At 40.7% G+C, this 25,461-nt stretch overlaps 1 protein-coding gene across 5 annotated transcripts in view; it reads right to left on the bottom strand.

Moving 5' to 3' along the window:
- Positions 1-6,880: 6,880 nt before the first annotated feature.
- The window catches only part of PARG (poly(ADP-ribose) glycohydrolase), a 113,077-nt gene continuing 94,496 nt past the window's right edge, over positions 6,881-25,461 (bottom strand). For all 5 annotated transcript variants that reach the window (XM_055538555.1, XM_055538548.1, XM_055538538.1 and 2 more), the window contains 3 exons: positions 20,720-20,825; positions 8,615-8,743; positions 6,881-7,920 (listed from right to left, as the gene is read on the bottom strand). In XM_055538555.1, coding sequence (XP_055394530.1) covers positions 7,766-7,920; positions 8,615-8,743; positions 20,720-20,825 — 390 coding nt within the window. In that variant the 3' untranslated portion in view covers positions 6,881-7,765. The remainder of the gene's footprint in view (positions 7,921-8,614; positions 8,744-20,719; positions 20,826-25,461) is intronic.

Raw genomic sequence — 25,461 nt, forward strand, 5'->3', positions numbered from 1 at the left:
GCTTCCCTTCCTATTGCTCTGGATCTCATTAAATCCTGTGTTTAAAAAAAAAAAAAAAACACTTCAAAAAATTGGAGTGGGTAATAGGAACAAGGAGCAAGTGAGATTAGCTATGAGTTGATAAATGTTCAAAATGAGCAATAATACATATGTAGAGGTTGGCATCCCACTCCAGTACTCCTGCCTGGAGAGTCCCATGGATGGAGGAGCCTGGTAGGCTGCAGTCCACGGGGTTGCTGAGGGTCGGACACGACTGAGCGACTTCACTTTCACTTTTCAGTTTCATGCATTGGAGAAGGAAATGGCAACCCACTCCAGTATTCTTGCCTGGAGAATCCCAGGGACGGGGGAGCCTGGTGGGCTGCTGTCTATGGGGTTACACAGAGTCGGACACGACTGAAGTGACTTAGCAGCAGCAGAGGTTTATTACTCTCCTTTATTTTTATATGTCTGAAATTCTTCTTAAAAAGAAAAGCATTTCCTGACTGCCCAGTCTAGGTTATATTACAGTCTCGTGTCTGTGCTGTCCACTACAATATAAACTTGACAACAACAATCTCGTCTATCCTGGTCACAGCTTCAGCCCCAATGCTTGAAACTCACTGGTATATAGTTGGCACTCTAATTACCGTGTTTCCTCAAATATAAGATGCCACAGATATAAAGTACTTTCTGTGTGCTAATTCTTCAGTCGTGTCCACCTCTTTGTGACCCCGTGGACTGCAGCCCACCAGGCTCCTTTGTCCATGGGATTCTCCAGGCAAGAATACTGGAGTGGGTTGCCATGCCCTTCTCTAAATCTTCCTGACCCAGGGATTGAACCCAGGTCTCCTGCACTGTAGGCAGATTCCTTACCATCTGAGCCACCAGGGAAGCCTGTCAAAATACTTTAATGTTACAAAAATACTTTTATGTATCATTAAAAAATGCTGCAAAGTAAATTATAATATACTGTTTTAAAAGTACTTGGATTTCAGATGCTACAATGTGAAAAATGTTTGTTTTAGAATTAATAAAATACAGTATCTGTGGAGTAAATGAATACTCGGAGGTCAAGATTCTGATGAAGAGGCTTCATACATGTTCAAGAGCAGATCAGGATATAATTTTGAGAATATTATAAATTCTGCAATGAGTATATTTCTTCCTAAATATTGAAATTTTAAGCCCAACCTTATATGTGACAAATCTTAATAGAAAAAGCAACATTCTGACATGGTCTCCCATCTTTTTACCACCAAGGACCCTTTTATTATTTTATCCCCAAGGTTCCTATACTTTGAAATATTTTGATACCATGTAAAATTCCTTTTTTCACTTGATATCAAGTAAAAGCTAATTTTCATTTTTCATCTATTAAATATGCATATTCAAACTGAGGCAATATATTAATAATTCCAGCTAAAATAAAAGAAAGCTGACCTTCTACTGACCTTGTATGGACTCATCATAGGGAAAAGTAACATTTCTATTAGGAAATCGACTTTTTAGCCTCCAGGGTCTCTTTCTCAGAATCCAAGAACCAGAGACGGCAGGCACTTGAGATGACAAGGAGCTGAGTGACAGAGCCCATATCAGGTGGGCAAAGGCCAGTTAGGCTGCCCGTCTTAATGTTCTAAGTTAGCCATTTGTTTATACACCTCTCCAACAGAGAAAGCTGTGCAAGAGTGCTGAACACTGGTGATCTGACATTACCCACGGGCCTGTTCACGTTTCTATAACTGTTAACATAAAACTTCAGTTGGTTTTTCCAGATTTGAGCTGAAACGAAGTAGTGAAAAGAAAATGCTATTTGTAGGGTTTTATCCCACTCACCCTCTCTCTGTGCCTCAGTTTAGATCTGAGTGCAGAGGACAAGTATTCATCTTTGCATCCCTGGACAGAGCTCAGTGGCTGCCCAGAGTAAGCACTCCTAAGTGTCCATGAATATGTGAATGAATGAATTCAAGACATCTTCCCTGATTTGAGCTCTTTTGAGGGAAGATGGGAACTAGGAAAAGGGAATGAAAGGAAACGACCTCAGGAACCTGGCAAGGAGGATAAACTAATGCAGTCAGCATTCTTTACCTTTGGAAGATTCCTTAGGCCACTATTTCTACATGCCTAATACTGAATGTGGACTAACAAATCTACATGTGAAAATTTTAAACAAATGCCTCAGACACAGAGTATATTTTAAAAATGAGAGCATGTATGTTAAAGAGGTGTTGACAAGGGGACCAGAATTTCTTTATTCTCTTCCTAGAAAAATCACGTAAACATTAGCACAGATCTCTCCTTATCCTCGGGCTTCCCTAATAGCTCAGTTGGTAAGGAATCCACCTGCAATGCAGGAGACCCTGGTTCAATTCCTGGGTCGGGAAGATCTCCTGGAGAAGGGATCGGCTACCCACTCTAGTGTTCTTGGGCTTCCCTTGTGTGGCTCAGCTGGTTAAGAATTTGCCTGCAGTGCAAGAGACCCGGGTTCGATCCCTGGGTTCGGAAGATCCCCTGGAGAAAAGAAAGGCTACCCACTCCAGTATTCTGGCCTGGAGGATTCCATGGACTATGAGTCGCACACGACTGAGCAACTTTCACTGTCACTCCTTATCCTCAAGTTCAAAATCATCATGACCTGTTAGCCCTATCTTTAATATAGTCAGGAAAAGTAAAAACAGCTGTCACATGAACAGTTTTGGTGTCTTGTTTGGGAAACCTTCCACTCTAAAGGCTCTGTAGATCTGTGTGAATCTGGGAAGGAGGGACTAAGGGAACCCCAGTGAGCACAGAGAAGAGTCGTGGGTCAGTGGATTTGGGCAGTTTGTTCTAATGGGTATCACATCAGGACACACTTCCTGCCCCCAAAGAACAGGATTAAATATCCTGAGCTCAAGTTCCAGGAATGGCTGGTCTTTCCCTTCCCTCCAGACAAAGGACTGGGTCAGATCCACAGGGTTGAGAGAAGGACATACAAGCTTTCTAAATCTCTGCTTGTCTTTGAAGCAGACATCCCAGGACTCACTTCTTCCTTTGATCAAAAAACATATGAACCATGAACACACAGATTGGAGAAGACTGAAGAAAACAGGTGAGAATTTATGAAACTACTTCTCTTCCTGTTGAAGTGTTTAAGAATATAATCCAGTGAATTCTTGTACCATCATATTCTTGGAGTGGGGCAACTTAATGTTTGGTATCCAAAGCACTGTATATTGCTTTGGAATATATTCGACATGGCAATCCTGGAGCTTGGTTAGATCTTTACAATCTCCCTTTTAAATACTGATTCTCCCTGCCTTTAATGTCACTTCAACCATCAAGAAAAGAGTTAATTCTCTGAGACTATTTAATATACCCCACTGATAACTAGTCATTCATGATGAAGAGTATGCTACATTGAGAACCTGATAGAGATCAAGGGTGTCAAAGCTTTTGCTCTATCATATGACAAGGTAAGTCTCCTTTCATAATGAACTCCTGGAGCTCAGATGGTAATTCCCTAATCTGGGCATCTGTTAGCCCATGGGAAAATGGGCTGAAATATACAGAGCAATGAGCACAGTCCCTAATATACAACAGGTGCCCCATAAATGTTTCCTGGTCAAGTATAATATTTGGCATTTATTAAGAACTAACCATATGCCAGACCTGTGTTCATTTTATGTATAGTATTTCTCAATAGTTGAGCTATTCCAAATCCTGAAAGATGATGCTGTGAAAGTGCTGCACTCAATATGCCAGCAAATTTGGAAAACTCAGCAGTGGCCACAGGACTGGAAAAGGTCAGTTTTCATTCCAATCCCAAAGAAAGGCAATGCCAAAGCATGCTCAAACTACCGCACAATTGCACTCATCTCACACGCTAGTAAAGTAATGCTCAAAATTCTCCAAGCCAGGCTTCAGCAATATGTGAACCGTGAACTTCCTGATGTTCAAGCTGGTTTTAGAAAAGGCAGAGGAACCAGAGATCAAATTGCCAACATCTGCTGGATCATGGAAAAAGCAAGAGAGTTCCAGAAAAACATCTATTTCTGCTTTATTGACTATGCCAAAGCCTTTGACTGTGTGGATCACAATAAACTGTGGAAAATTCTTCAAGAGATGGGAATACCAGACCACCTGATCTGCCTCTTGAGAAATCTGTATGCAGGTCAGGAAGCAACAGTTAGAACTGGACATGGAACAACACACTGGTTCCAAATAGGAAAAGGAGTTCGTCAAGGCTGTATATTGTCACCCTGTTTATTTAACTTATATGCAGGGTACATCATGAGAAACGCTGGACTGGAAGAAACACAAGCTGGAATCAAGATTGCCGGGAGAAATATCAATAACCTCAGATATGCAGATGACACTACCCTTATGGCAGAAAGTGAAGAGGAACTCAAAAGCCTCTTGATGAAAGTGAAAGTGGAGAGTGCAAAAGTTGGCTTAAAGCTCAACATTCAGAAAATGAAGATCATGGCATCCAGTCCCACCACTTCATGGGAAATAGATGGGGAAACAGTGTCAGACTTTATTTTTCTGGGCTCCAAAATCACTACAGATGGTGACTGCAGCCATGAAATTAAAAGACGCTTACTCCTTGGAAGGAAAGTTATGACCAACCTAGATAGCATATTCAAAAGCAGAGACATTACTTTGCCAACAAAGGTTCGTTTAGTCAAGGCTATGGTTTTTCCTGTGGTCATGTATGGATGTGAGAGTTGGACTGTGAAGAAGGCTGAGCGCCGAAGAATTGATGCTTTTGAACTGTGGTGTTGGAGAAGACTCTTGAGAGTCCCTTGGACTGCAAGATCCAACCAGTCCATTCTGAAGGAGATCAGCCCTGGGATTTCTTTGGAAGGAATGATGCTAAAGCTGAAACTCCAGTACTTTGGCCACCTCATGCGAAGTGTTGACTCATTGGAAAAGACTCTGATGCTGGGAGGGATTTGGGGCAGGAGGAGAAGGGGACGACAGAGGATGAGATGGCTGGATGGCATCACTGACTCGATGGACGTGAGTCTGAGTGAACTCCGGGAGTTGGTGATGGACAGGGAGGCCTGGCGTGCTGCAATTCATGGGGTCACAAAGAGTCGGACACGACTAAGCGACTGATCTGATCTGATCTGATTTCTCAATAGGTACTAATAGCCCATTTTCTAAATGAGTTAAGTAGGGCCTTCACTTTATTTAGAGAAGGTTACAATGTTAGCCAGGGATACAGCCAGCATTTGAACCCAGCTTGCTTGATTTTAAACCTCACGCCTTTTCCATGACTCCACGCTGTGTCCTTAAACCACTATTATACATTCGAGTGAGCCAGACAGAAAGTGAAAAGTGAGTGAGTTATAGTAAAAACCTAAGAATTCTACACTAAAGACATCCTTTCGTGCCTCAATAGATTAAAGACGAGAAGGGCAAACAACATGAAATAAAACAATAATCCCTAATGAAAGAGAAAAAGGTGCTGCTAAATGTCTTAAAATAGATATGTTAATTAGATGTCTGATTTTTTCCTTTTTATAGAAGGCCTTTGGGAACAAGGGCTTCTCTGGTGGCTCAGATGATAAAGAATCTGCCTGCAATGGGGGAGACCTGGGTTCAATCCCTGGGTTGGGAAGATCCCCAGGAGAATGGAATGGCAACCCACTCCAGTATTCTTGCCTGGAGAATCACACGGACATAGGAGCCTGGTGGGCTACAGTCCATGGGGTAGTGAAGTCGGAAATGACTGAGCGACTAATGCTTTAGGAACAAAGTAATCAGTTCTTTCCACCTCCCTCTCCACCTCAAAAAAATGGACATTAGTTCTCTCTGTACATTCCATTTGATCATGCAGTCACAATTCAAGAATGTACTGAGACAAAGAAGTAGGCAGGTTTTATTCTTGAAAACCCCTCAACAGGAGAAAGGCAGTCAGATGGCCTGGTCACCAACCTGTTCAGCATTAAGAGCTGAGTCGTAGAATGTGTGTGCTGTGATATTAGGCTCGGGGTGGGGGGTGGTCTTACCTGGATTTAATGATATCTCTACCACATGAACCTCCTAAACTGTTCATGTAACATTTTAAAGAACTGTTCACTTAGTCTTGGGGCTGGATAAGTGGAAAAGAATATGGAGATAGATAAAAAGAAATGAAATATACCATGAATGCTTAACCAAAGCATAGAATGTGAAGGATTTTAGTACCAGTAGAAAAAAAGCCAGATATCTTGGACTCAGAGATGATGAAAAATCTTAAAGAACTTCGTTAATGACAAGTGACGGTCTTCAGGCACTTCAGTGCCAAATTCCATTAGCATCTGTATACAAATAAAAAGAGCTGCAGATGCTGGCCAAGGCCCCTTTTTACCCTGCCAATATTAATACCAGGTGTAGGACCATCTACTTAAAACTCCTTATTAACAGGATTTGACCACCAATAGCTTTTCCTGAATTGGACAAGGAAATGGCAACCCACTCCAGTGTTCTTGCCTGGAGAATCCCAGGGATGGGGGAACCTGGCGGGCTGCCGTCTATGGGGTTACACAGAGTCGGACACGACTGAAGTGACTTAGCAGCTTAGCAGCAGCTTTTCCTGACAGTTGACTGTAAGCTAGAACTTCAATAGTATGGTTTAGAATTTCTTTAGAAATAATAAGTGCTTTTATGATTAAACTCTGCTCTCAATTAGCACAGAACTGGCATTGGCTTTTTAACTTCTGAGAGACATTACAATTTATGCTTGTTGCCGGTTTTAAATGGACACAATTTTAAATAAAAGATTTTAAACAGAGCCCCTAATAAAGCCTAAATCTAATAATTTCCACAATTCCAGTTTTATTTATATTTTATGTGCTTGCATGTAGACACACTTAAAGAAAAGAACACATATGTGTATATATATATATATTAGATGATGTAAGAGTTTGACAAATGACTTGTTAATGAAAATTTATTAACTACATAACTTTTGAGTACCAGAGAAACTTCAATATGTACAAATCACCATGAAGTTCCCAGTTCCTAAACTTTGGTTATATGAATATGTCTCAAGCACCAAGGAACAAACAATAATCCTAATTCAAAAAAAGAAAAAGAAAAAAAAATCCCAAGAAACGAGGTCCTTCAACTCTCTTGAACCTGTTTGTTTTTTAAACACCATTTGGGAAACTCTTTTATTCTCATATTTCCTTTCATTTGGGTCAATTTCCAAAAACAGTCAATAAAAATTGATCAGGGGAAAAGGGACAGGCAAATTACCATTACAAATAAAGGTGGTATCTCAAAATAACTTTTTGAAAAGTATTCTTAAATATAAAACTCTTAACCTAGGAGATCCGTATTATGTAACAAACCCAACTCTTATTTCAAAAATCAGAAAACCTCCACCACCACAGTCATGACAGGGTAGGGGTGAGAGGCTCACGGGGAGCTCTGCAGCGGACTCAGTTACGGCTCCTAGGGTCCCACCACCTTCCGTGGCATCTGCGAGCTGCAGAGGTGATTTGTATATTTAGGCATCAAAAAAGACACCTGCCAGGCTGAGCACAAACTCTGATGAAATTTCACAAGAAGTCTGATGGGCAAAAGAAAGAAAAATAAAAGGATCAGGGCTGAAATAGAAAAAAAAACAAACAAAGTATGTCTCAGTCTATGTAAGTCGGGATGGAGGAGGTGTAGATGTCCTGACAGTTGCACGGGCGGAAGGGACTGCATCCTTGCCCACAAATGCGGGTTATATACACATGCATATCATGTCAGTTCACATGTTACACCTTCTTGTTACACAAGTGGAAGAAGCGTCTAGTCACTTGGCTCCTCAGGCCCCAGTCCTTTGTCCTGGCTGGTTGGTGGTCTGTGTACAAGACTCAACTGCATGGTATATGAATGGATAAAGCTTGATGTCTGGTCCAGGGGTGGAGCAGTTTCTGCATTCTTCATTGTAATATCGTAGCAGCAGCTTATATACTTCTCCTGAAGAGCAGAAAGCCAGACCAGTTTGCACATTAAGATACGTAGATAGATAAATCGACTACAGAACACCCCAGTTCTATCCTAAATAACATTTGCTCAAATTTGGCTTTTGAAAATAGAGCATGAGGTCCAGCCTTCCAGGCTTTCCTGATATAAAGCTAAACATTTTTAAATACCTTAAAGAAACTACTTATTAGCCCATAATATATACATGGTATATATATGCAGGCTATACATGGTACATCATCCATGCATCCTTTTCGGAGTTCATGGCGACTTTAATTTTACATTTAGCTCCCATGACAGGAAGGCCTCCCAGGTCCAGCTGAAACACAGTAGAAGGAGCATCTGCTGGCCTGTCTGATAAACATGACTCAGAGTAAGGCCTCTTAGGTTTTATATACCTTTCAATACCATCCCCTCATTCAGTTTTCCATACATACAAAAGTAAAAATGGACACTAACTCCAACATCTTGGCCTTAATTTAATAAGCTGACATACTCATTGAATATTGAGGATGAAATTTTGCCAGAAAAATAAGGTCTGCAAGCGTTGTCCCTCTGAGACCTTGTCCCCCACCTCCACCGAAGTCACATTTCCATTCTTTCTTATCCACTAGGATCTATCCAGAGTTAGCAAGTGCTCCTCCTGGATGGTGTACAATCCGTCTAGACACCAACCATGCCTACTTACCAACAGTCAGTTTCCTCTCAGTGAGGAATGTATGCATGCTGTAAATGTCTCTCATCAGTTCTGAGTCCCCAAAGGTGAAATAAACCACGTCTCGCTCAGCTACAGCAGCTGCCAGGATCTGTATTAAGGCTGAAGCACAGAGGAAAACACAGCTATATTATGACACTTCCCATCAGGATACCTTGAGTTCTTTCAGCCAGCTAAATTATAGCTGGCATGCCATAGCTATATCCTGGATTAAAGATTTATAAGCCTAATATACACGTTATTAGAAATGGCAAATAGAGGATGAATATAAATCATCTGGTTGTGTGACTTTCCAGACATGCTACTGAGAATCTAATTAAGCCACAGAATTCCCACATAAGCACCTTTGTGGGAAAACAACAGAGGAAGGTGCATCTGAAGCAGCACACTTAAGGCGGTAAAGTGGTTTTCCCCACTGACATTAATCTGGAACTAAAATTTTTGTGTTTGCTTGCTTGATTTATCTTACTACATAGTCACTGGTTTTTTGTATCAAAGGTCTGTGATTTTCCCCGACCAATGTACTTGGGAGGTTCTACTGCTTTTGTGAACTCTACAGCAAGCAGGCATTCTCCAAATGGGCTCCAGAAGACACCCCCGTCCCTTCCCCACTCCAGCCTCCACCCAATCACTAGAGCATGGAGCAAATGTTACTGATAACACTGGACATAAACTCCAGTGTGCTAGCATGGGAAAATCATGGAGAACCCCTGTCCCCAGGAATCAGAGGTACAAATCACTGAGCCTAGAGTGTATTTCCAAAAATTAAATTCCTTTATAATCTTAATTTCAATAGACAAAATTTATTTTAAATATCAAAAATGAACATAGGTATAATAAACGCCCTGTTTCTAGTAACATATCTTTTCCCTCATAAAAGGGGAGGCAGGAATCAAATTAAAACACTATGGAGGATAAATATAATCAAAATATAATTTTGATTTTTGAGAGCATCTTCAAAACATAAAAGCTAAGAATGGGAATGGGGAGAAGCTTATAACTGAAAGCAAATGGAAATAAACGAGCCTAATTTTATTTCAAAGGAAAAGCACTACAGGGAAAGGAAAAGGGAAGAACGAACGTAAGAACTCGCCCAAGTAACTTATGAACACAGTATTTGACTGAGATGCCCTCAGTCTTGGACAAGGAGGAAAGAACTGCAAACAAATCCCAGACTTTCTTTGTTAGATGTGCTTACCATAGCAGTATAGGTGAAACAATTCTGAGACTATTAATAAAATTTATTTCAGGATTGAATAAATGAGTTGATTTGTTGATGCTGCTGGGAGTTATAGTTCTCAGAATGGAAGAGGGGACATACAAACATGGAATGGGAAAGACAAAAAAGTAACTCCGTGGTTATCAATGGAAATGAAAGGTACGGTATGTACTCATGACTTTTAACTATGAACATCTGTGTGTGTGTCTATGTGTATTTTGTAGTTTTGTCTGCTGAAAGGGCCAAAAAGAAGACATCCCAGCAGCAGTTAGCACCCCTAGTGCCCAGACAGTGGTCTAATGCCATTCCCCCGAAAGGAGCCGGGTTCCTCAAGGAATACTAGATGCCATGGTTGGGACAGGATCGGTACAAGATAAACCCAGAATGTTTTATTATACCAGGAAGCGAAGAAGTACTCCAAACCAGATGGGGAGAAATTGATGAGTGCTTGTCCTAAGGATACAGAAGCCAGTTTGAAGGAGCATCTATTAGCCAAATCTGGGCGAGGGAAGCACCAAAATATTATGTATAGTAGTAAGTTACAAATCATTGAAAAAATACTGGGTCCACAATGATAATACATAATAAATAAACGGAGAAGAAGGGCTCTTGCTCACGTGAGAAAGCTACAGCCTAACTGGAAAGTCTAGAGGGAGTGTTGGAACGAGATAACCCTTTTCTGCATTCATCATGGTAAAGACCGGATCAGGCAAAGATCAATAAAGGATTCTAAACCTAAGGGAAATTTTGTCTCAAAGCGTCTTCCCACAGACTACTTATTAACTACAAGGGAGGAAAAAATATCGCTACAGTGGAAAAATCAGATAACCCCATGACTAGGTGACCGAAGTTAATATCGCCAGTGGGGTCAGATGACCACCAAGTGCCTCTAGATACTGTCACCTGCGCACTACTCTGATCCAGAATGCACACCTCACCCTAATTATGAGGAAAGAGCAGACAAAGGCAACGAATGCTGTATTCTTCAAATGTGTGTTATTTTCATCATAGGGGGCTGGAATGCAAAAGTAGGAAGTCAAGAAACACCTGGAGTAACAGGCAAGTTTGGCTTTGGAGTACAAAATGAAGCACGGCAAAGGCTAACAGAGTTCTGCCAAGAGAACACACTGCTCATCACAAACACCCTCTTCCAACAACACAAGAGACGACTCTACACATGGACATCACCAGATGGTCAATACTGAAATCAGATTGATTATATTCTTTGCAGCTGAAGATGGAGAAGCTCTATACAGTCAGCAAAAACAAGACCGGGAGCTGACTGTGGCTCAGATGATGAACTCCTTATTGCCAAATTCAGACGTAAATTGAAGAAAGTAGGGAAAACCACTACACCAGTCAGGTATGACCTAAATCAAATCCCTTACGCTTGTACAGTGGAAGTGACAAATAGATTCAAAGTATTAGATCTGACAGACTGCCTGAAGAACTATGGACGGAGATTTGTAACACTGTACAGGAGCTGGTGACCAAAACTATCCCCAAGAAGAAGAAATGCAAAAAGGCAAACTGGTTGCCTGAGAAGGCCTGACAAATAGCTGAGAAGAGAAGCAAAAGGCGAAGGAGAAAAGGACAGATATATGCATCTGAATGCAGAGCTCCAAAGAATAGCAAGGAGAGATAAGAAAACCCTCCTAAGTGATCAATGCAAAGAAATAGAGGAAAACAATAAAATGGGAAAACCTAGAGATCTCTTCAAGAAAATTAGAGATACCAAGGGAACATTTCAAGCAAAGATGGGCACAATGAAGGACAGTGGCAAGAATACACAGAAGAACTATACAAAAAAGATCCTCATGACCCAGATGAGAGGATGGTGTGATCACTCACCTAGAGCCAGACATCCTGGAGTTCAAAGTCAAGTGGGTCTTAGGAAGCATCACTGCAATCAAAGTTAGTGGAGGTGATGGAATTCCAGCTGAGCTGGAATTTCAAATCCTAAAAGACGATGCTATTAAAGTGCTTCACTCAATATGCCAGCAAATTTGGAGAACTCAGCAATGGCCACAGGACTGGAAAAGGTCAGTTTTCATTGCAATCCCAAAGAAAGGCAATGCCAAAGAATGCTCAAACTACCGCACAATTGACTCATCTCAACACGCTAGCAAGGTAATACGCAAAATTCTCCAAGCCAGGCTTCAACAGTATGCAAACCGAGAACCCAGATGTTCAAGCTGGATTTAGAAAAGGCAGAGGAATCAGAGATCAAATTGCCAACATCTGTTGGATCATAGAAAAAGCAAGAGTATTCCAGAAAAACATTTGCTTCTTCTTCATTGACTATGCTAAAGCCTTTGTGTGGATCACAACAAATTGTGGAAAATTCTTAAAGAGATGGGAATGTCAGACCACCTTACCTGCCTCCTGAGAAATCTGTATGCAGGCCAAGAAGCAACAGTTAGAACCAGACATGGAACAACAGACTGGTTCCAAATAGAAAAAGGAGTACGTCAAGGTTGTATATTGTCACCCTGCTTATTTAACTTCTATGCAGAGTACATCATGAGAAACGCTGCGCTGGATGAAGCACAAACTGGAATCAAGATTGCCAGGAGAAATATCAATAACCTCAGATATGCAGATGACACCACCCTTATGGCAGAAAGCGAAGAAGAACTAAAGAAAGAGCCTCTTGATGAAAGTGAAAGAGCAGAGTGAAAAAGTTGGCTTAAAACTCAACAATCAGAAAACTAAGATCATGGCATCTGGTCCCATCACTTCATGGCAAATAGATGGGGCAACAGTGAAAGACTATTTTCTTGAGCTCCAAAATCACTGCAGCCATGAAATTAAAAGACACGTGCTCCTTGGAAGAAAAGCTATGACGAAGCTAGATAGCATATTAAAAAGCAGAGATGTTACTTTACTGACAAAGGTCCGTCTAGTCATAGCTTTGGTTTCTCCAGTAGTCATGTATGGATGTGAGAGTTGGACCATAAAGAAAGCTGAAGGCCAAAGAATTGATACTTTTGAACTGTGGTGTTGGAGAAGACTCTTGGGAGTCCCTTGGACAGCAAGGAGATCAAACCAAAATAAAAAACTTTAAAAAATTGAACTAGTATATTTGATATGGCTGAGTATCCCCAGATTTGAGAATCTAAGATGTTATAATACATACAAGACTCTGAATACAAAAGTATTTCCTAATTTCCAAACTAATATTTATTGAGTGTGCATAACATGTGAGGCACCACGACTAGGCCTCATTAATCTTGGAGTAACTGATCCCAAAATACAGATGCATTTTAATTAAAATTGCTTAACCAACTTACGCAAACATTAAAGCTTCAGTACACTCAATTTTAAAAGGTTCCTAATTAACCTAAACTACATATAAAAATGAAAACCAATGTGTTGTAATCTTCTTCTACCAAGAGGTATTTCTTATCTTTTGGTTTGAATGAAATTTATCTGTATTTTCTATTAAGAGGAGAGAAAGACCCAAAGAAAAGTCCTTCTAGTCTTGTCTTCCCCTTACATACAGAAATACTAGATCACTGGTCATTTGTCATTTATGAAAATAAAATATTAATAAGAACATTTAAAATATATCTCCCTATAGTGTTTATTTATTTATTTTTTCTCCCTATAAAGTTTATTTTTTAAATGCTTCACAGGCCATTCTGTCCCTGTGGATAGGCTCACAGAGTTAAGTTTCACAGACCTACCAAAAAGAGGCTGAATCCTAATAAGAGAACTGATTTACATTACATTCTTATTTCCCATCCATTTCTGTTTGGGTCAGATGATAACAAAAGCATGTGGCAGACAAGCTCGGACTGGAGACTGAAGACCTGAGCTCAGGCCTCACCTTTCTGCTAGCTATCTAAGCTCTAGGACTTTGGCCAAGTCACTTAACTCTCTTGCCTGCATTTTCCCCGTCTATGCAAAGAGGAAGTCAAATCAGATCGTCCCTAAAGACTCTTTCAGAGTATGGAATTCCACAGCCTGTATTACAGCTTTTCTTCTTGCATTGGATATTAGACTATAAATACACAGAGTAAATTTTCAGAAATATAACAATCTTGACCTTAAACCCATCAGTAATCACTAACAAAAAATCATTTTAAACAAAACTGTCTTCAGACCTCACTATATCGCCAAGGTCTTTGCGCATCTAGACAATTATGTCTCACGATTTAAGTGAACTCTGCTGCATCACAAGTTAGATGAGAATAAATCACAGATCTAATAGGATGTGTGGACTGATTCCAAGAACGATACAAAAGCATCAAATTCCAAATTCAAGCACAACTAGGTGCCAAAGTAATCACTTAAATTAACCTGCAGGGAGTTTGGTTTTAATTTTCTTTTTGGCATCAATCTTAAGCAATAAAATTTTCAAATAAGTATGAATAATCAAAAAAGGCTTCCCTGGTAGTTCAGACAGTAAAGAATCCACCTGCAATGCAGAAGGCTCAGGTTTGATCCCTGGGTCAGGAAGATGCCCTGGAGAAGGGAATGGCAACTCACTCCAGTATTCTTGCCTGGAGGATTCCATGGACAGAGGAGTCTGGCGGGTTGCATTCCAGGGGGTCGCAAAGCGTCGGACACGACTCATCGACTCACACACACTACACTGATATCAAAAAACCAGTCAGTGTCATCTCATAACAAATGAACCGAACAAAAAATGAGTAAAAGCATGGATACCTGTACACAGGTGTGGTCTGAGGCCGTCAACAGGTAACATCAGTAACAACTGCTAACAGTGAGCTCTACACTCTAGCATGCAGAATGTTCTAGCACCTTTTCAAGGATAAGCTCAAGATTCACAAAGATTAACTCTATCCTTACAAAAACGGAGTAAATTTTAGCATTATCTCCATTTTGAAAATCAGGAAATAAGGGCATCAAAAGATTAAGCAACTTGTCTAAGGTCACAGAGCGAGAAAGTGGTGGAGCTGAAATCTGAACGGGGTGGCCTGACCCAGGGCTCTCCCTCACCCACTGTGTTGGAAAGCTGCCATGTGGCGCCATCCTGCTACACTCCAAGCCAACTTACCATATGTCTGTTAGAGGAATTTCCTCAAATTGTTTATTTACATTATTTAAATACATACTAGCAGGAAGCTAGTATAGATTTGAAAGTGTTACTCATGTCCTTCTCATGAAACCCAAGTTGTTTTGTGAGCTCATGTCTTGATTAGTATGAAAGCTCAAACATGTTTACCAGCCCTGGAGCATTTTGCTCACTCTTCTAGGCCAACTCTTATTTTCTAATTGGTCTTGCGCTCTGGCTACTGTTTCTATTTTAAATATATATATATAAAATAAAGTATTATTATTTAGTTCTGGCTGTGCTGGGTCTTTGTCGCTGCATGTGGGCTTTCTCTGGTTGTGGCCAGCGGGGGCTCCAGTTGCAGCCCGCAGGTTTCTCACTGAGGGGGCTTTTCTCGTTGCAGAGCTCGGGCTCTCGAGTGCTCGGACTTCAGTAGCTGTGGCGCGTAGGCTTGAGAGCACAGGCTCAGTAGTTATGGCACATAGGCTTAGTTGCCCTGTGGCACATGGGATCTTCCTGGACCAGGGGTCGAACTTGGGTCTCCTACATTGCAAGGTGGATTCTTAACCACTGGACCACTAGGGAAGCCCTGGCTGCTGTTTTTAACCTTGGTACCATGTGACCCTGGTGGCTCAGATGGTTAAGCATCTGCTACAATGGGGGAGACCCGGGTTCGATCCCTGGGTCGGGAAGATCCCCTGGAGAAGGAAATGGCAACCCTCTACAGTACTATTGCCTGGAAAATCCCATGGAGAGAGGAGCCTGGTAGGCTATAGTCCATGGGGTCGCAAAGAGTCGGACACGACTGAGCGACTTCACCATGTGACCCTACCAACCACTCCCAATCCTCCAGTGGATATTATGAAAGCCTCAATCTTTGGTGCCTTAATTGTACTCACATCAAGAATTCAGCCACCATCTCTAGAGTGGCAATTTCCAAATCTAAATCTAGATACAGAGTTTGTGGCCAATACAGATGAAGCTGTAAGAGCACAGACACTGAACTCTTGGGTGTCAATCCTGGTTTGAATCCTAGTCCTGCCACTTGCTATCCTTGTGACCTGAGGCTATTGACCTCGTTGCCTCAGTTACGTCACAAAGACAAAAATACCTCATACCTAGTCGGCTGTGATGAACTAACACATCTAAGGAAAGCACTCAGCACAACACAGAATGCTTTCAGCGTGTGGTCTAATGCCAACCACAGCCACAGTACTGGTTTTTGAAGAAAATAGGCCAAATATGAATGCTGGTTCTGATTGTTAGCTGTGTTTCTTTGGGCAGTTTTATTAGCCTCTGCATAAAACCTTGGTTTCCTCATCTTAGAAATAAGGCCACAGATCGAAGGGTGACTATGCAACACTAAAGGAGAGAACGCAGTATTTCTTAAACCTGGCTGGTTATCAGCAACTCCCAGAGAGTTTAAAAAAAAGTTCCCAGAGCCATTTTCCAAATCCATTAACTCAGTGGTATCTCTGAAGTCCGATAATAACCATTCCACTCTCTCCAGACAACTTGAATGCAACTTGTAAGATATATGTACCCCTGCGTTCACTGCAACATTATTTACAAATATGGAAGCAACCTAAGTACCCATCAATAGATGAATGGATAAAGATGTGGTGTATATATACAACGAACTACTACTTGGCCATAAAAAAACAATGAAATCTTGCCCTATGTAACAACATGAATGGACCTAGACCAGTACTCTTGCCTGGAAAATCCCATGGATGGAGGAGCCTGGTAGGCTGCAGTCCATGGGGTCGCTAGGAGTCAGATACACCTGAGCGACTTCACTTTCACATTTCACTTTCATGCATTGGAGAAGGAAATGGCAACCCACTCCAGGGTTCTTGCCTGGAGAATCCCAGGGACGGCGGAGCCTGGTGGGCTGCCGTCTATGGGATCGCACAGAGTCGGACACGACTGAAGCGACGCAGCAGCAGCAGCAGCACAGTGTATTATCCTAAGTGAAATAAACCAAAGACAAATACTGTACGATTTCACTTATGGGCTGAATCTAAAAACAAAACATATGAACAAACCTAATCAAACAGAAACAGTAACAAATACAGAGAACAGACAGGCGGCTGCCAGAAGGGAGGCGGGAGGGGGTCATGGGTATGAACGTACAGTATAGGGAATACAGTCGGTAATTATGTAAGGTCTTCACATGGTGACAGAAGACAACCAGACTTATCATGGAGATCATTTTGAAATATATAGAAACACAGAATCACTGTTGTGTACCAAGAACTAACAGTGTTGTAGGTCAATCATACTTTAAACACAAATAAACGCATAGGAAAATATGATCAGATTTCTGGTTACCAAAGGTAGGAGGTGGGGGGAGAGGGAATTAAATGAAGGTAGCCAAAAGGTACAGACTTCAGTTACAAGATAAATAAGTACTAGGAATGTAATGTACAACATGATCAAGATAATTAACACTGCTGTACATCATAAATGAAAGTTGCAAGGGAGAATAAATCCTGAGAATTCTCATCACAAGGAAAAAAATTTGTTCTACTTCTTTAATGTTGCATCTGTATAAGATGATGGATATTCACTAAACCTACTTGATACTAATTTCATGATGTAAGTCAAATCATTATGTTGGACATCTTCAACTTTATAATTCTGTATGTCAATTATTTTTGAATAAAACTGGAAAAAAAAAATACATGCTCACAACAGAAATTGTTGATAATTGTGAAAATAAATTACACAATGAAAATCTTGGAATACTACCCTCAATAGTCACCAGAGCAAGCAAAACTGCAGTCTGAAAGGCTTTTTTACACCATAAAGAAAAGAAACAAAATGAACACATTTATAAAGCTTCTCAAACTGTCCATCACAAACAACCAAGGCTTGTGGCAGACCTGGCTTCTGGATTGATGATGTGAATCTACTCATTTATTTTACTTAAGAGAAAAACAGAAAAAAGTGTCTGTCATAAGATCAATAAGTCCAGAGTGAAAAACAGGTTTCCTCAAACAAATTCAGGATGATAAAGAATTTCATAAAATAAAAACCAGAAATTCTTTCTCCTATAGACATTCAAAACACTGAAACTAATAATGTGGTTTTTATTTTTGAATATGAAGAAAATGTCTGTGAAAGTCTTTAGAATAAGGAATAGAAGAAATTTTTTTAAGCGTGCCACAAAAATGTAAACACATAAAAATTAACCCTATAGGACAATAGGCTGATCACAACTCAACAGGCTGAAATAAATGAAAAAACAGAGAAAAATACCTGTAACATATGTTATTCAGTTGCTAAGTTGGATGACAGATAATTAATACTTCTTAATATACAAAGAGTTATTACAAGCCAATGAAAACCAAATCTGCTGACTAAAAGCTAAATGGGCAGATGACATGAACAAGCAATTCACAAAACAAAAATGACCAAAAAAATATATGAAAACTATTGAACCTCAGAGAAATTAAGAAGATTGAAAAAACCCTACAGTGGTGAGATTGCCTTTGCAAAGAAGACACGGTAAACTGATACTGCCTTTCAGAAGAACAGTTTGTGGTAAATATTAAAATATGTTGTATCCCTGTCCTTTGAGACATTAATTTCACTTCTAGGAATTAATCCTAAGAAAATAATTATGTATAACATATATAATTATATATTATAGTATTGCTTATATAAAATAAAAAAACTATGAATGGAGAATTGGTGAAATAAACAATGGCATATAGGTACATACAACAGAATACTACGTAGCTATTAAAAACTGTGGACAGTTTTTGGTTGTTGCAAGCCATCATGAGACCATAATAGGGCTTTCTAAAAGAGGAGGTCAGAGCATAGCATACATAGTGTGATTCCACTAATGTGAAATGATTACACGAACTGCTACAGAGAAATTCCCAATGAGAAGGATTTGAGAAGGATTTCATCTGTATCTGTCTAGCTAAACTATCCATAGTTTAGCTCTCAAGGCCAGTTGGCTGTTTTATATTTGCTTTGTTTTCTTGTTACTTTGTCAACTGTAGTATAAACAAAAAATCTGTCCGATTTTTGTCCTGGGTTCCTGGCAGGAGCTTTAAAACCTTTGCCATTTCCTGAGTCAAAGCTATGGTTTTTCCAGTGGTCATGTATGGATGTGAGAGTTGGACTATAAAGAAAGCTGAGCGCTGAAGAATTGATGCTTCTGAACTGTGGTGTTGGAAAAGACTCTTGAGAGTCCGTTGGACTGCAAGGAGATCCAACCAGTCCATCCTAAAGGAGATCAGTCCTGGGTGTTCATTGGAAGGACTCATGCTGAAGCTGAAACTCCAATACTTTGGCCACCTGATGCGAAGAACTGACTCATTTGAAAAGACACGATACTGGGAAAGATTGAGGGCAAGAGGAGAATGGGACGACGACAGAGGATGCGATGGTTGGATGTCATCACGACTCAATGGACATGGGTTTGAGTGAACTCCGGGACTTGGTGATGGACAGGGAGGCGTGGCGTGCTGCAGTCCATGGGGTCACAAAGAGTTGGACACAACTGACTGACTGAACCGAACTGACCTTAGTGATAGGGTATTTGTTACGCTGGTGACAGTGACTGCCAGTGGGCCTCTAACTGCTTGAGGATTGTGCTTTCCGTCACTGAACTCTCGGGAGAGGGAGAGCTGGAGCATGGCCAGTGATGGCCAATGGCGCCCATGTGATGAAGCCCCCATACAAACTCTGGACACCAAAGGTCGGGGGAGCCGCCTGACAAGCACACTCACGTGCTGGGCGAGTGAGATGCTCTGACTCCACAGGCCGGGGCGCGGGAGCTCTGTACCCCCTCCCACCTCACCCTACCTTATCCTGTGTAACACAGCTGCCACAGCACCTTCCCGGGTTCTGTGAGTTCCTCAGAGGCTTCAGGGAGCCTCCCCACTGCTAGCTGGCGGATCAGAGGTGCAGGTGGCCCTGCACAGGACAGCCCAGCCTCAGACTTGCCGCTGGAGCCTGAAGTAGGGGTGGTCTAGCGGAGGATGCATGCCCATGCCCTGTGGGGTTGGCACTGGCTCCAAGGCATGTCAAGGCTACACTGCAGTGCCCTCAGCTTGTGTCAGACCAGTTGGGTTGACACAGAATAGTAGCCATCCTAAGTAACAATATAATACTGTTTTCTGTAACTGATACTCTTGAGCGGAAAAAAAATGTCATAAAATGATAAATAACCAACAGCTCTGTTGATAGGTACAAACCTAAAGTGCAAGAAATGTTTATCCTTCTGGAGTACCAAATGCCTCCTCATGCAGCTCTCCCAGGCTGTATGCCCACACATCATGCACCTCTATTAAAGCGCTCATTTCTGTATGTTGCATTTGTCCATGCCTCTCTCTCATATGCTAGACCGTGAATTCCAAAGCAGGGACCACATCTTATTCACCTTTGTATTCTCAGAACCTACCACAGTCCCTAGAGAGTGGCAGAGACCTGCCGTTAAGTCTGGTGAATGAACGAGTCACTCAGTGAAATAGCTCTGTCCATAAAACTCACTACTGTAAAGGGATGTGCTTGCGTGGGTGGTTTGGGTTGAAACTTCACAGTCATTTTGGCCTCTTTATTCAACTAAATGCTGTGTCTGATAGATCAAAGACATAAGTGACCTCTCCAGGGAATAAAAATACAGATTTAAAAATAAAAATACAGATTCCTGCATACACAATAAAAAAACGATTGTATCAAATATTCTTTTTCTTTTCTTTTAGATTGTTGTGGTCCCTTATTATGATAGACCAAGAGAAATCTGGTTAGAAGGACTAACTCTAATCCTTAGTCAAAGAACTATTACCCTTCTTATAACAACTGACTCACTCACCTTTTAGTCTAGCATCACCCCCAAAGGCACCACAGCCCCAGTTTCCTGTAGCCACTGCAGACAGGTTCTCTGAAGAAACTCCAGGACGAAGAAATCCACAGTAAGCCTGAAGGATGAAAGAAACATCAAAGCAATGTGAGTGACTAGACACTAGCCGTATTTCTGACTGATGTTCTAGGATCAGTATCCATTATCAAGCTTATGTTCTCTCTCTCTCTCTCTCTCTCTCTCTCTCTCTCTCCTTTTTTCCCTAGGGGCCAAAGGAGAAGGGAAAAAAGAAAAAATCCTGGGATTACAGAAGGAAGAGAGTAAGAAATGATCAGTTCTAATTACTGATTTGCTCTGATGCTGGGCAAATCAAAGCCCTAAAGCCAATACCCCCTGAAGGGGGTCTCAGTTGTCCCCCTTCCCCAGTTCAAACAAATATAAATGAAAGTATCAGAGATATTTCAAGAAGTAATGGGATTCCAGTTACGAACTATGAGGGACTAATAGACAGAAAGGCATTTAAGACAGTGTTTTATTTGAAAACTTTTGATTACTATTTTTCATTACAGTGAAGAGTTATTACTTTTATGCTTCCTCAGCACTCTCTGAATTATTGGGACTAGATTAATAACTGTGGTTAGCTTTTAAATGTGCTTCTTGCCACTTAAACACTTAAGCGACTATATATAAAATGAGTCCCTATATATAAAAGGGACTCCTATGCTTGGCTATAAGATAACCTTTAAAATCCCTTCCAGCTCCAAGACTCTAGTTTCACAACTGTATTTTAAGCTAGATTATTTTATTTTAAAATTTGCCAGTTACCTGCAAAAAGTACAGTATATCCTGAGGATGCTGGCTGCATATTAATTAAATGAACAGCTCATTTTATATATAAGAAGATTGCAGTTTAAGGTCCTAGAGTTTCTGATTTCCATTTCTTTGCTGTCAGGCTAGTTGGTCTTTCTGCCTCCTAAGGGTTCTTAGTTTTCTGAAACTATCAGACTATGTTAAGAAGTTTAATATAATAGCAAAGCAAATATCCCCTGGGCTTTCTCAAGTACCAAGCAAAGCCTGAAATATATCTTATGTATAATAGTAAATAAAATAAAAAGAACCATGTGTGACAGATGTTCCCAGAGAAAAACCAAGGATAAAGAAAGATGCTTCTACGAAACCCACACGTAATACTGTAAATCACACTCTGAAGTTGCTACAAAGGTATAAAAATTTATTTTACACACTGTCTGGATGGATTAACAAGGCTATTTCTTCCACCTCCTCAAAGGCTGTAAATCCTGGCAGATATTAATTATAAGTTGGTACCAGACCATTATTCAATGCTGTGGTACAGAGCTTACACTAGAACTCACAAATTACCTGTATAATCAGATGCATAGAGCTTTTGAAAATCTCTTTCAGGTCAAAACTATCAAAGAGCTCAATTTTTCTGAGCAGGTTCTTCTTGAAAGATACAGATTCTCTGCCTTTATGCCAACAAAGGGAATAGACTTTCTGTCAGAATAGACATAACTTTGCCACTTGCTTTCCTGTCCAATTCTGCAAACACGCCTCGGTGAGGAGGGAAACTTGTTAGCCTCCTAGTTAATGTTTTCTGCTTTATGCCATCAGAACGACTTTAGTCTCTTCCAACACTGCTACCTCTACATATCTGCGCTAAATTTTCTTTAATAAGCAAAAATAGCTCAGTAAAACTAAAGCCAAACAACAGAGAATTTGAAATATTTAGATTATCAGAAGCAAAATCTAACCAATTTTACTAAAAAAAAAAATCTTGAAAAATGGCCACAACAGAAAGAAACTATAAAACTGAAGTTACCTTGCATTTATTTTGATTAAATAAAACTTTAAAAAGGTAATCAGATAGAAATTAAATGATGTAAAATAGGTAAAAGAGTAACTAATGATTAAATACAAAGCTCCTTTTTATAGAGGTGATTTATTAGTTTCAGGTATACAGCAAAGTGATTCAGTATTTTCACAGATTATACTCTATTAAAAGTTATTACAAGATAATGGCTATAATTCCCTGTGTTGTCCAGTATATCCTTGCTGCTTTCCTGTTTTATGTGGTGTGTATCTCTCAATCCATAGCCCTAACATGCCCCCACCCCTCCCCACCCCCTTACGGAACCACTAGTTTTATATCTGTGAGTCTGTTTTGCATATACATCATCTGTATTACTTTTTAGATTCCACATGTAAATGATGCTGTGCTGTGCTTAGTCGCTCAGTCATATCCGACTCTTTGTAACCCCATGAACTGTAGCCAACCAGGCTCCTCTGTCCATGGGGATTCTCCAGGCAAGAATACTGGAGTGGGTTGCCATGCCCTCCTCCAGGGGTCTTTCCAACCCAGGGATCAAACCCAGGTCTCCTGCATTGCCGGTGGATTCTTTACCATCTGAGCCACCAGGGAAGCCCACATATAAGTGATATCATATAGTATTTGTCTTTCTGTTATTTCACCAAGCATAAATACTCTCTAGGCCCATCCACATTGCTGTAAAAGGTAGAATTTCATTCTTTTTAATGGCTGAATAATGTTTCATTGTATACATTATCCATTTATCTGATGATAGGCATGGCACTTGGGTTGCTTCCATATCTTGGCTGTTGTTACAAAATTCTTTTATTGTGTTTAAACTGACCACTTCCAAGGTCAGAAATCAGAGAGGAGCAGCAAACTCCTCTGAGTCCCCTTTAGAGGGACAACCCTTGCTTCTCTCCATTCCCCATGTGAGACATCCCTCACATGTCAGAGACCAGGACGGGGCCACTAATCAGGATAATAACTGAGCTTCTTTGGTAAGAAACAAAGATCAGGTAATGATAGAGATGGCAAAAGAATTGTCAAGTTCCTTCTTCATAGGGGAATGTGCTAGGAGTTCTCAAGAGCTCCACACTGGCAGCAAATATTTCTCCACATGAGCCAGAGCACTTGAGAAGATTAATCAGAGCAGTAAAAGAAACCTTGCTTATTAAACTCTCATCACAGCCTGACCTAACATTCACCATAACAGAGCTATTTATTTTTTTACTAATAAACTACTTAAAAGTGGGAAAAAGAAGAAGCCTTCAAACCTCAGTAAGTAGAAGATACCAATAAATATTCCTTGCTCAGAATGGGGCTTCCCTGATAGCTCAGTTGGTAAAGAATCTGCCTGAAAAGCAGGACACCCCGATTCAATTCCTGGGTCGGGAAGATCTGCTGGAGAAGGGATAGGCTACCCACTCCAGTATTCTTGGGCTTCCCTTGTGGTTCAGTTCATAAAGAATCTGCCCACAATGTGAAGACCTGGGTTCAGTCTCTGGTTTGGGAAGATCCCTGGAGAAGGGAGATGCTACCCACTCCAATATTTTGGCCTAGAGAGTTCCATGGACTATATAGTCCACGGGGTTGCAAAGAGTTAGACACGACTGAGTGAATGAGTTTTGATGGGAAGGTAAAAAGAGAGGGAATTTTGGAGTCCTGAAGGTTGCCGAGGGGAGCCTTGAGAAGCAAGTGGCAGGAGGAAAATACTGGTATCTACAATGAAAAACTAGAGCCCAGCTGGGAAGTGGTAAAAAGAGATATGGGAAGGAAGCCAAGAAATTGAAAAAGGAAACAAAGAAAACAATTTTCAAAACCTAGAGGCCCAGAACTGGGCCCAGGAAATAGATGGTATTCAGGTGAATATTCTGTGCAAACATCCCTGCAACACACATGCACGAGCAGACACAAACTGAAGAACTCGGGCTGCAAAGCCAATTTTAGCCGGCCTAAGAGAATGTCACTAAATTATGTCCTTCATTATAGTGTAATACATTATACTGTTTTCTAGATTAATAATTTAATTACTGTCCTAAGGAGTTGTTTACATTAAGTCAATATAACATATTTGTCTAACAAACTAATACATAGTTCATATTGATAATGATTTTATGTTTTAGAATACAGTGACTTCTTAAAAACAAATATAAAAAGTGCCTAAAGGGAAGTCCCTGGTGGCCCAGTGACTAAGACTCCATGCTTCCAATGCAGAAGGCTTGGGTGTGATCCCTGGTCAGGGAACCTGACCCCACATGCCACAACCAAGGCCCAGTTGTTCAGTCACTCAGTGGTGTCCAACTCTTTGCAACCCCATGGGCTGCAGCATGGGTTTTTTTTTTAAGTGCCTTTAGAATCTTTTAAAGGACAGAAATGGTATGAACCTAAGAGAGGCAGAGATATTAAGAAGAGGTGGCAACAATACATAGAAGAACTGCACAAAAAAGACCTTCATGACCCAGATAATCACGATGGTGTGATCACTCACCTAGAGCCAGACATCCTGGAGTTTGAAGTCAAGTGGGCCTTAGGAAGCATCACTACAAACAAAGCTAGTGGAGGTGATGGAATTCCAGTTGAGCTATTTCAAATCCTAAAAGATGATGCTGTGAAAGTGCTACACTCAATATGCCAGCAAATCTGGAAAACTCAGCAGTGGCCACAGGACTGGAAAAGGTCAGTTTTCATTCCAATCCCAAAGAAAGGCAATGACAAAGATTGTTCAAACTACCACACAATTGCACTCATCTCACACACTAGCAAAGTAATGCTCAAAATTCTCCAAGCCAGGCTACAACAGTATGTGAACTGTGAACTTCCAGATGTTCAAGATGGATTTAGAAAAGGCAGAGGAACCAGAGATCAAATTGCCAATATGTGCTGGATCATCAAAAAAGCGAGTTTCAGAAAAACATCTATTTCT

This window comes from Bubalus kerabau, chromosome 1 (genome assembly GCF_029407905.1).
Source record: "Bubalus kerabau isolate K-KA32 ecotype Philippines breed swamp buffalo chromosome 1, PCC_UOA_SB_1v2, whole genome shotgun sequence".
NCBI classification, from domain to species: domain Eukaryota; kingdom Metazoa; phylum Chordata; class Mammalia; order Artiodactyla; family Bovidae; genus Bubalus; species Bubalus kerabau.